General features: G+C 50.2%; 1 protein-coding gene across 1 annotated transcript; it reads left to right on the plus strand.

Moving 5' to 3' along the window:
• The first annotated feature begins 570 nt into the window (after positions 1–570).
• Positions 571–4,577, plus strand: LOC138364660 (mucin-2-like). Its single transcript, XM_069324636.1, has 2 exons — positions 571–666; positions 1,236–4,577. The coding sequence occupies exons 1-2, from the start codon at positions 571–573 to the stop codon at positions 4,575–4,577; spliced, it is 3,438 nt and encodes a 1,145-aa protein (XP_069180737.1).
• The last annotated feature ends 8,587 nt before the right edge of the window (positions 4,578–13,164 follow it).

Consider the following 13,164-nt stretch of genomic DNA (forward strand, 5'->3'; position numbering starts at 1 on the left):
TTCTGTTATGTGAGGGATTCTAATCATCCTATTGATTGGTCTTCCTCCAAAATAATCTTTCCTGCCTCTACTCTACACAGACGCCGTCTTGTAGAATCGGCTCTTATACACAATGTACCCAACATGAACTTGAGTCCTGGCTTTGTTGCTGTGGACTCTTCCCTGTCACAATATATACTCAAATGCTCTAATCTTTCTAACAAACGTGACTTAACATAAGCTTACCCCTTCCATTTATCTTTCTTTCTCTTTCCTTTTCTTTCTCTCTTCTCCCTTTTTCTGTTCATTGTCTTCTCCTACGCTCCCTTGTTATCCTCTTCTTATTCCTATTACTATCTCCTTCGGTGGTTATAATGGGAGCTGCCTCGTATGGGCCAATATGCCCTCTGCAGTTCTCATTATTACTACTATCTCCTACACCTTACTTTCCTCATCAGCTCTCTCTTGCCTATTTATTGCCTATCTCTACCTCCTCATCACACGGGAGACATCTCCCGTCACGCAGGGTGCAGTCGCACCTCCACAGATCTCCACAGATGGCTCAAAAGGGCCACCACTTACGGGCTATTCATGCCCGTGCCACCTTTTGGGTGGCTTAATCTTCATCAATCAATCAATCTCCTCATCAAACAAAACACTATATCGCGAGCATATCTCCTGTGCCAGGTGAGTACGACGGGCTCACCATAGCCCGTGCTGCTCGGACTTTCTTGTTCCCGGTACCTGAATCTATTACAACAACAACAACTCCTCATCACAATCGACTTGAGAATGGTCCAGGACGGACCGAAACGTCGTCGTCCCTTCACCTTCTAGTGTGTGGTCTGGTCATCATACTTTAGCCACGTCATTGTGACTCATCGCCTGCATATTATATGTTGTTCATATGGCTCCATATGACTTATGTTAATATAACAGCAGTCTGTCCCCCTTTGTCCGGATCCCATTTTCTCTTGAAATATATGTTAATAACGGAGACTTCAATATTCAACACCGTTACTCGATCACTTTTAAAAAATTTTGCGTAATATTTCGATTTATGTGTTAAAAGTAGACTTTGTTCCAATATGAAAATATGTACTATATTTAAGTTTATTTTTTGGCATACTTTAATATAGTGATATTTGTATAGTCTTCAGGATTTAATATACTTGTTTCAGCTTAAAGACAACTAAGGTTGGTGTAGTTTTTATAAGACTTGTTGAACCTGCCTAAATTGTGGACTTTATGGACAGGAGTCTGGCCTTGTATACCCTTATCTTACTCCCACACGCTGCCCTGCCTCGCACATACCAGATACTACGACGGCGCCCACACCAAGTCCTGCTCCAGCACCCACGCCCACACCAAGTCCTGCACCAGCACCCACGCCCACACCAAGTCCTGCACCAGCACCCACGCCCACACCAAGTCCTGCACCAGCACTCACGCCCACACCAAGTCCTGCACCAGCACTCACGCCCACACCAAGTCCTGCACCAGCACCCACGTCCACACCAAGTCCTGCACCAGCACCCACGCCCACACCAAGTCCTGCACCAGCACCCACGCCCACACCAAGTCCTGCACCAGCACCCACGTCCACACCAAGTCCTGCACCAGCACCCACGCCCACACCAAGTCCTGCACCAGCACCCAAACCAAGTCCTGCACCAGCACCCACACCCACACCAAGTCCTGCACTCACGCCCACACCAAGTCCTGCACCAACACCCACACCAAGTCTTGCACCAGCACCCACGCCCACACCAAGTCCTGCACCAGCACCCACACCAAGTCCAGCACCCACGCCCACACCAAGTCCTGCACCAGCACCCACACCAAGTCTTGCACCAGCACCCACACCAAGTCCAGCACCCACGCCCACACCAAGTCCTGCTCCAACACCCACGCCCACACCAAGTCCTGCTCCAGCACCCACGCCCACACCAAGTCCTGCACCAGCACCCACGCCCACACCAAGTCCTGCACCAGCACCCACGCCCACACCAAGTCCTGCACCAGCACCCACGTCCACACCAAGTCCTGCACCAGCACTCACGCCCACACCAAGTCCTGCACCAGCACCCACGTCCACACCAAGTCCTGCACCAGCACCCACGCCCACACCAAGTCCTGCACCAGCACCCACGTCCACACCAAGTCCTGCACCAGCACCCACGCCCACACCAAGTCCTGCACCAGCACCCACGTCCTCACCAAGTCCTGCTCCAGCACCCACGCCCACACCAAGTCCTGCTCCAGCACCCACGCCCACACCAAGTCCTGCACCAGCACCCACGCCCACACCAAGTCCTGCACCAGCACCCACGCCCACACCAAGTCCTGCACCAGCACCCACGCCCACACCAAGTCCTGCACCAGCACCCACGCCCACACCAAGTCCTGCACCAGCACCCACGCCCACACCAAGTCCTGCACCAGCACCCACGCCCACACCAAGTCCTGCACCAGCACCCACGCCCACACCAAGTCCTGCACCAACACCCACGCCAAGTCCGGCACCAGCACCCACGCCCACACCAAGTCCTGCACCAACACCCACACCAAGTCCTGCACCAGCACCCACGCCCACACCAAGTCCTGCTCCAGCACCCACGCCAAGTCCTGCACCAGCACCCACGCCCACACCAAGTCCTGCTCCAACACCCACGCCCACACCAAGTCCTGCTCCAACACCCACGCCCACACCAAGTCCTGCACCAGCACCCACGCCCACACCAAGTCCTGCACCAACACCCACGCCCACACCAAGTCCTGCACCAGCACCCACGCCCACACCAAGTCCTGCACCAGCACCCACGCCCACACCAAGTCCTGCACCAACACCCACACCAAGTCCTGCACCAGCACCCACGCCCACACCAAGTCCTGCTCCAGCACCCACGCCAAGTCCTGCACCAGCACCCACGCCCACACCAAGTCCTGCTCCAACACCCACGCCCACACCAAGTCCTGCACCAGCACCCACGCCCACACCAAGTCCTGCACCAACACCCACGCCAAGTCCTGCACCAGCACCCACGCCCATACCAAGTCCTGCACCAACACCAACACCAAGTCCTGCACCAGCACCCACGCCCACACCAAGTCCTGCTCCAACACCCACGCCCACACCAAGTCCTGCACCAACACCCACGCCAAGTCCTGCACCAGCACCCACGCCCACACCAAGTCCTGCTCCAGCACCCACGCCAAGTCCTGCACCAGCACCCACGCCCACACCAAGTCCTGCACCAGCACCCACGCCCACACCAAGTCCTGCACCAGCACCCACGCCCACACCAAGTCCTGCACCAACACCCACACCAAGTCCTGCACCAGCACCCACGCCCACACCAAGTCCTGCTCCAGCACCCACGCCAAGTCCTGCACCAGCACCCACGCCCACACCAAGTCCTGCTCCAACACCCACGCCCACACCAAGTCCTGCTCCAACACCCACACCCACACCAAGTCCTGCACCAGCACCCACGCCCACACCAAGTCCTGCACCAACACCCACACCAAGTCCTGCACCAGCACCCACGCCCACACCAAGTCCTGCTCCAGCACCCACGCCAAGTCCTGCACCAGCACCCACGCCCACACCAAGTCCTGCTCCAACACCCACGCCCACACCAAGTCCTGCACCAGCACCCACGCCCACACCAAGTCCTGCACCAACACCCACGCCAAGTCCTGCACCAGCACCCACGCCCACACCAAGTCCTGCTCCAACACCCACGCCCACACCAAGTCCTGCACCAGCACCCACGCCCACACCAAGTCCTGCACCAACACCCACACCAAGTCCTGCTCCAACACCCACGCCCACACCAAGTCCTGCACCAGCACCCACGCCCACACCAAGTCCTGCACCAACACCCACACCAAGTCCTGCACCAGCACCCACGCCCACACCAAGTCCTGCTCCAGCACCCACGCCAAGTCCTGCACCAGCACCCACGCCCACACCAAGTCCTGCTCCAACACCCACGCCCACACCAAGTCCTGCACCAGCACCCACGCCCACACCAAGTCCTGCACCAGCACCCACGCCCACGCCAAGTCCTGCACCAGCACCCACGCCCACACCAAGTCCTGCACCCACGCCAAGTCCTGCACCAGCACCCACGCCCACACCAAGTCCTGCACCCACGCCAAGTCCTGCACCAGCACCCACGCCCACACCAAGTCCTGCACCCACGCCAAGTCCTGCACCAGCACCCACGCCCACACCAAGTCCTGCACCCACGCCAAGTCCTGCACCAGCACCCACGCCCACACCAAGTCCTGCACCCACGCCAAGTCCTGCACCAGCACCCACGCCCACACCAAGTCCTGCACCCACGCCAAGTCCTGCACCAGCACCCACGCCCACACCAAGTCCTGCACCCACGCCAAGTCCTGCTCCAGCACCCACGCCCACACCAAGTCCTGCACCCACGCCAAGTCCTGCACCAGCACCCACGCCCACACCAAGTCCTGCACCCACGCCAAGTCCTGCTCCAGCACCCACACCCACACCAAGTCCCCCCCGAAATGCCACCCACAACAATTGCATAACTCCGGCGTATCTATCTACTGCTAGGTGAACAGCGGCATCAGGTGAAGGGAAAGATGCCCCCAAACGTTTCTGTCCCACCCAGGGATTTAACCCGGGCTCTTACCTATCACTACTTACCTATCAGTGACTACGGGGATTAATTGATGAAGATTAAGCCACCCCCCAAGAGGCGGCACGGGCATGAATAGCCCCGTAATTAAGACTAAGACTATAGGGAGTGTTCCTCTTGAGTTTAAACTTTGCTATTCTAACAATACTTTTATCGAACCTTTCCTGAAAGTTGTGGATGGAGGTGGCTTCCACAACTTCTTCTCTCATGGCATTCATGCAGGTCGGCGTTCAATTCCCGACCTTCCAAGTGGTTGACGTCCATTCCTTCTCCTACCGTCCCATCCCAAATCCTTATCCTGACTCCTTCCCAGTGCTATATAGTCGTAATACCTGGTTACCTGGTTGATGGGGTTCTGGGAGTTCTTCTACTCCCCAAGCCCGGCCCGAGGCCAGGCTTGACTTGTGAGAGTTTGGTCCACCAGGCTGTTGCTTGGAGCGGCCCGCAGGCCCACATACCCACCACAGCCCGGTTGGTCCAGCACTCCTTGGAGGAAACTGTCTAGTTTCCTCTTGAAGATGTCCACGGTTGTTCCGGCAATATTTCTTATGCTCGCTGGGAGGATGTTGAACAACCGCGGACCTCTGATGTTTATACAGTGTTCTCTGATTGTGCCTATGGCACCTCTGCTCTTCACTGGCTCTATTCTACATTTTCTTCCATATCGTTCACTCCAGCACGTTGTTATTTTACTGTGTAGATTTGGTACTTGTCCCTCCAGTATCTTCCAGGTGTATATTAATTGATATCTTTCTCGTCTTCTTTCTAGTGAGTACATTTGGAGGGTAATGGCTTGGCGCTTTTCCCCTGATAGAGGGAGCCGGTCGGCCGAGCGGACAGCACGCTGGACTTGTGATCCTGTGGTCCCGGGTTCAATCCCGGGCGCCGGCGAGAAACAATGGGCAGAGTTTCATTCACCCTATGCCCCTGTTACCTAGCAGTAAAATAGGTACCTGGGTGTTAGTCAGCTGTCACGGGCTGCTTCCTGGGGGTGGAGGACCGGTCGAGGACCGGGCCGCGGGGACACTAAAAAAAAAAAAAAGCCCCGAAATCATCTCAAGATAACCTCAAGAACCTTTCCCTCCCTCAACTGATTTGCTATTCCAGTTTCCAGGTGTGTGTCCTCTTGCCCTGCTGTCTCAACTTGTAGAGAGAGGTCCTCGACCAGGCCTCCACCCCCAGGAAGCTGCCCGTGACAGCTGACTATCTCCCAGGTACCTATTTTACTGCTAGGTACCATGGGCATAGAGTGAAAGAAACTCTGCCCATTGTTTCTCGCCGGCGCTCGGGATCGAACCCGGGACCACAGGATCACAAGTCCAGTGTGTTGTCCGCTCGGCCGACCAGCTCCCAGGGTTTCAAGGAGGTGCTGCATACTCCAGTACTGGTCTATTAAACACTGTGGAGATTGGTTTTAAACCCGTCGTGATTTTAGATTTCAAAACGTCGTTCTAATGTTTCCCCGGCGTCTCATATGCTGCTGATGTTACTCTGTGTTTGTGTGTGTGTGTGTGTGTGCCTCTGGTGTAAGGAATGCAATGATATCCATTTCGAAATCCCTCTTTTTCTCACTCATAGAGAAAGGAAAGAGGCAGAGGACCCTGGTTTGTGAGTCGAGGACGTAGACCACTGTGCTAGGGACCGGAACCGGGTATATATATATATATATATATATATATATATATATATATATATATATATATATATATATATATATATACTTTTGAGCTCCTTGTTGCATCGGTAGAGCCACAGCCCAGCTTCTTGTAGGCTCGGCTTTCCATCCCGATAGTCGAAGTGGTTGGGCATAATTCCTTGCCCCCCCCCCCCTCCTCATACCCCTTCCATGTGCCATGTTGTGACAGTGACCAATAGGGGGCATTAACCCCCTTAATGACCTCATCTTAGCCATTAACATTGGCTGCATACAGGCGAACAACGTATAGCACCTTCTTAAGTTCTGCTCTGTTCTCCTTAAGTTCTTCTCTGTTCTTCTTAAGTTCTTCTCTGTTCTTCTTAAGTTCTTCTCTGTTCTTAAGTTCTTCTCTGTTCTTCTTAAGTTCTTCTCTATTCTTCTTAAGTTCTTCTTAAGACCTTCTTCTCTGCTCACTTGTTACGAAGGTAACAGAGGCCCTCTTGCTACTATAAGAGGCTGTGAAGGAAGTCCTAATTGGCCTCTTTTGTTAATTTAACAGACTTACCATCTTGAGGTTATCTTGAGATGATTTCGGGGCTTTAGTGTCCCCGCGGCCCGGTCCTCGACCAGGCCTCCACCCCCAGGAAGCAGCCCGTGACAGCTGACTAACTCCCAGGTACCTATTTACTGCTAGGTAACAGGGGCATTTAGGGTGAAAGAAACTTTGCCCATCTGTTTCTGCCTCGTGCGGGAATCGAACCCGCGCCACAGAATTACGAGTCCTGCGCGCTATCCACCAGGCTACGAGGCCCCATAGCGATATTTTTGACTGTTAAATCACTGAGACGGACTTCTCAGTTAATTGAGTTAATTAACTGACTTGAGTTAATTGACTGAGAGCTTCACCTGGGGTTAAGGGGGGTCGTGTTGTGTAGAGTCTGCGGTGGACGGTAATTGATGGCTCTGCTGTGGGAATGGCGTAGGTTTGCATGCATGATTTGATGCCCCCCCCCCCTCATGCAGAGAGGTGAGGCATGCATTGACGTCTTTTTGGTCCATATGGCTGGGCTTGCTTGGGGCTATTTTTGCGTGGCTCCAGACTTAATTTGCAGGGCTTTATGGCTCTGGTTCGAATCTCCTAATCCTCCTCCCCCCTCCTAAATATTCCTCCATCTTTCCCATATAAACCTTCCGTTCCACCCCTCTCCCTTATACCTAATCCACTCCATCTATTTCACCTAAACTTTCCTTCCCTTGCTCTGCCATTCCTTCCTACACACACACCCTCCTCCACCGCTCCTACTACTCCCCCCCCCCACACTCCACCTCTCCCTTTACCCATCACAGTTTGGGATGCTGTGTCCCTTTGGGACGCAGCATCCCAAACCTTCCATCCCACCTGATGCCTCCACCGCTCACCAATTCCTCCCTCTCAATCCCTGCCTAGCTTCTCCTAGTTGACCTCAAGTCATCTTAACGATGACATACGGGGTTAATTAGACAGGATAATACCCTGCAGACAGCAGACAGGTAGGTGTGGGGGTGTCCGGCAGACAGCAGACAGGTAGGTGTGGGGGTGTCCGGCAGACAGCAGACAGGTAGGTGTGGGGGTGTCCGGCAGACAGCAGACAGGTAGGTGTGGGGGTGTCCGGCAGACAGCAGACAGGTAGGTGTGGGGGTGTCCGGCAGACAGCAGACAGGTAGGTGTGGGGGTGTCCGGCAGACAGCAGACAGGTAGGTGTGGGGGTGTCCGGCAGACAGGCAGACGGGGGTGGGGGTGTCCGGCAGACAGGCAGACGGGGGTGGGGGTGTCCGGCAGACAGGCAGACGGGGGGGGGTCCAGCAGACAGAGAGGCGGGGGTCTGGCGGTTGAACAGGTGTGTGTAAGTCAGATGTAGTTGGGAGGAGTCGTCCAGGTGGTGATGGGCCACGCCCATCACCACCTCAGCTAGTGACCCCTCTATCCCTCCCTCCCTATCCCCCTTCCAATCCCCCCTCCCCCCTCCAAATAGGTCAGTATACCCCCCCTTAGAAGGTGACACCCCTCGAACCCCCCCCCCCCCCCAACGATCCATCGCACCCTCTTAAGGTCACCTTGGCCCCCCCTAACAACCTTTATTTCATCGAAACGGGTGATTTCAGAGGGCACTCAGAAGAGGTGGGACCAGAGCGAGGGAAGAGGGAGACGTACAAGAGGGGGGGCTCAAAACAAAGGGGGGAAAAGGGGGAGAATGGGAACTATAAGAACCCAACCCGGAACTCTATTTGCCACGGGAGACATCTCCCGTCACGCAGGGTGCAGTCGCACCTCCATAGATCTCCAGTAACATCTATTGACACTGGTAATGGCTCAAAAAGACTACCACTTACGGGCTATTCATGCCCGTGCCACCTTTTGGGTGGCTTAATCTTCATCAATCAATCAATCTCTATTTGCAACACTGTACAATACACCTGTGTAGCTCCACCTGTTTTTGACACGTGTGTAGCTCCACCTGTTTTTGACACGTGTGTAGCTCCACCTGTTTTTGACACCTGTGTAGCTCCACCTGTTTTTGACACGTGTGTAGCGCCACCTGTTTGACCTGCACCTGTGGTCTAAACCTTTGTCGCTCCTCCCTCACTTCCCAAGGATCAGAGAACCCTTCTGAACACTTGTGGGAACGAGAGTGCGACAAACTCCCAGTGTCTAGATCGGCTGTGGAGCGGAATAGTGAATTTGGCGAGGTGTTGTGCATGCTAATTGTCTTGTGCTCGGGCATTCAAGCCCGCGGGACAATTGGGGCGTTTTGTCCTAGCTATTCTCCGAGCTGAGGAGAGAGAGAGAGCATCGAACCTATAGACCCTCTCGTGATTCTTGTAATTCTCATTTCTCAATGATTCTCCCTAAAGCCGAAGACACAAGTGACATTTATATGCTTAAATATATATATATATATATATATATATATATATATATATATATATATATATATATATATATATATATATATATATATATATATATATATTAGTATATTTTGGTAGCAGTCTTTCCTGTAGACATATATTATTAAATATGACCGAAAAAGTAAGATTAATAATTCTAACACGAATTTTCTCAATCTTTCGTACATTTCTTTTCACTGTTGGAGGTAAATCAAAAATCAATTCTCCAAAATTCATTTTTATTTCTAGTCTGACGCGACACGAGCGCGTTTCGTAAAACTTATTACATTTTCAAAGACTTTAGTTTACAAATACACAACTGAATAGAACTTACGCATCTCCGATTTTATATCTACATTTGAGTGAGGTGGATGGGGTGAGGTGGCATTAATATGGTATTAATTTCATCAACACAAGACAGAACACGAAACAATGGGTATTGAATAGAAGTGTTTGTAGAAAGCCTATTGGTCCATATTTCTTGATGCTTCTATATTGCAGCGGAGTCTTGAGGTGGGTAGAATATAGTTGTGCATTAATTGGCTGTTGATTGCTGGTGTTGACTTCTTGATGTGTAATGCCTCGCAAATGTCAAGCCGCCTGCTATCGCTGTATCTATCGATGATTTCTGTGTTGTTTGCTAGGATTTCTCTGGCGATGGTTTGGTTGTGGGAAGAGATTATATGTTCCTTAATGGAGCCCTGTTGCTTATGCATCGTTAAACGCCTGGAAAGAGATGTTGTTGTCTTGCCTATATACTGGTTTTTTTGGAGCTTACAGTCCCCAAGTGGGCATTTGAAGGCATAGACGACGTTGGTCTCTTTTAAAGCGTTCTGTTTTGTGTCTGGAGAGTTTCTCATGAGTAGGCTGGCCGTTTTTCTGGTTTTATAGTAAATCGTCAGTTGTATCCTCTGATTTTTGTCTGTAGGGATAACGTTTCTATTAACAATATCTTTCAGGACCCTTTCCTCCGTTTTATGAGCTGTGGAAAAGAAGTTCCTGTAAAATAGTCTAATAGGGGGTATAGGTGTTGTGTTAGTTGTCTCTTCAGAGGAAGAAGTTGCCTCTGTTGCCTCTGAAGAGACAACTAACACAACACCTATACCCCCTATTAGACTATTTTACAGGAACTTCTTTTCCACAGCTCATAAAACGGAGGAAAGGGTCCTGAAAGATATTGTTAATAGAAACGTTATCCCTACAGACAAAAATCAGAGGATACAACTGACGATTTACTATAAAACCAGAAAAACGGCCAGCCTACTCATGAGAAACTCTCCAGACACAAAACAGAACGCTTTAAAAGAGACTAATGTCGTCTATGCCTTCAAATGCCCACTTGGGGACTGTAAGCTCCAAAAAACCCAGTATATAGGCAAGACAACAACATCTCTTTCTAGGCGTTTAACGATGCATAAGCAACAGGGCTCCATTAAGGAACATATAATCTCTTCCCATAACCAAACCATCGCCAGAGAAATCCTAGTAAACAACACAGAAATCATCGATAGATACAGCGATAGCAGGCGGCTTGACGTTTGCGAGGCACTACACATCAAGAAGTCAACACCAGCAATCAACAGCCAATTATTGCACAACTATATTCTACCCACCTCAAGACTCCGCTCCAATATAGAAGCATCAAGAAATATGGACCAATAGGCTTTCTACAAACACTTCTATTCAATACCCATTGTTTCTGTTCTGTCTTGTGTTGATACTTTTAATACCCTATTAATATCCCCTCCTGTTCTGTCTTGTGTTAATGCCACATCACCCTTCCCACCTCACTCAAATGTAGATATAAAATCAGAGATACGTTCTAATCAGTTGTGTATTTGTGAAGTTTTGAAAATGTAATAAGTTTTACGAAACGCGCCCGTGTCGCGTCAGACTTGAAATAAAAATGAATTTTGGAGAAGTGATTTTTGATTTACCTCCAACAGTGAAGCGTAATGTACGAAAGATTGAGAAAATTCGTGTTAGAATTATTAATCTTACTTTTTCGGTCATATTTAATAATATATGTCTACAGGAAAGACTGCTACCAAAATATACTAATATATATATATATATATATATTTGGACAGGAGATTCAGTGCATATATATATATATATATATATATATATATATATATATATATATATATATATATATATATATATATATATATATATATATATATATATATATATACATTACAGGCCGTGTAGTGTATCGAGTTGTGTAGCATCCTAAGGTGTGCTGTCAAGCTCCAGCTCCCGGTCCCCCACTGACGCCTCTCAGACTCACAGGGAACAAGAGTGCTCCCAAACCATGTCTTTTCAGGCATCTAAAAGCCTGTGCCTAGGTCAGAAGCTTCGCGTCCTTCATACACCCACAGACATGGGCATGACCTGACCACTTTCACTGGCACTATTGGAGAGACAGTGCCACTCTCTCTCTCTCTCTAACTGGTCAAACACTCCCGAGGATTCACTCCTCTCTCACCTTCAAGAAACAGGTTGAAACAGTGAAGTCTTCTTTATTCTCATGGGAATGACGGCTGTCCGGCCTGCCTCTCTCTCTCTCTCTCTCTCTCTCTCTCTCTCTCTCTCTCTCTCTCTCTCTCTCTCTCTCTCTCTCTCTCTCTCTCTCTCTCTCTCTCTCTCTCTCTCTCTCACTCTCTCTCTCTCTCATTCTCTCTCTCTCTCTCTCTCTCTCTCTCTCTCTCTCTCTCTCTCTCTCTCTCTCTCTCTCTCTCTCTCTCTCTCTCTCTCTCTCTCTCTCTCACTCTCTCTCTCTCTCTCTCTCTCTCTCACTCTCTCTCTCTCTCTCACTCTCTCTCTCTCTCTCTCTCTCTCTCTCTCTCTCTCTCTCTCTCTCTCTCTCTCTCTCTCTCTCTCTCTCTCTCTCTCTCTCTCTCTCTCTCTCACTCTCTCTCTCTCACTCTCTCTCAAGAAGAACAATAAGAACAGTTGATTGGAAGGTTTTCCTGCTTGTAAACAATGAAGAGACTGGTCGACAACCGGGCCGCGGGGACGCTAAGCCCCGGAAGCACCTCAAGGTAACCTCAAGGTGACAGGTCAAGCTTAGCTCTTGCAAGCCTTCTCGTTGATTCCTCGTTCCCAGCATTTGTAAAACAACGAGGGGACACATGCCGGGGGGGGGACACAGGAGGGGACACAGGAGGGGACACAGTAGGGGGGACACAGGAGGGGACACAGTAGGGGGGGACACAGGTGGGAGGGGGGGATAGTATGGGGAACACTATCCTGGAAGCTGAAGGCATTGCATTACACGCCCGACAGCATTACATGTCTCTGTGTTCAGGCGGTGAACGGCATCGATTTATAACCCTGAGTTTCGGGTTCGAATCCCAGGCCGAAGTCGAGACAAATTGGGAGTTTATTTTCATCTCATGCCTCTGTTCACCTGGGAGTAAATGGGTACCTGGGAGTTAGACGGTTTCTGCTTGGGGGCAGCATTCTGGGAATGGTCAGTAGTTACACACACACACACACACACACACACACACACACACACACACACACACACACACACACACACACACACACACACACACACACACACACCATAACAAAGTACAGGGAGGATTAACTGGGAACCAGTCCATAACTATTCGCCCCTGTTCACCCAGCAGTAATTGGAGGACCTGGTGGTAAAACCGATTGGCAGATCGTGTTCCGGGAAGAACCACATTAACTGAGAAACGAAACAAGTCGAATATAACAACGTCATTTGTGAGAGTGAACAATGAATCTTTTACAACAATTATAGATCTAAATAGTATCACTTATAACAAAATAAAAGTAAAAATAATAATAATAATAATAATAATAAAAATATATTTTTATTACGAGCAATATATTTACAAGAAATACTCAGATATATATATATATATATATATATATATATATATATATATATATATATATATA

Source organism: Procambarus clarkii, chromosome 14 (assembly GCF_040958095.1).
Source record: "Procambarus clarkii isolate CNS0578487 chromosome 14, FALCON_Pclarkii_2.0, whole genome shotgun sequence".
In the NCBI taxonomy this organism is placed as follows: Eukaryota; Metazoa; Arthropoda; class Malacostraca; order Decapoda; family Cambaridae; genus Procambarus; species Procambarus clarkii.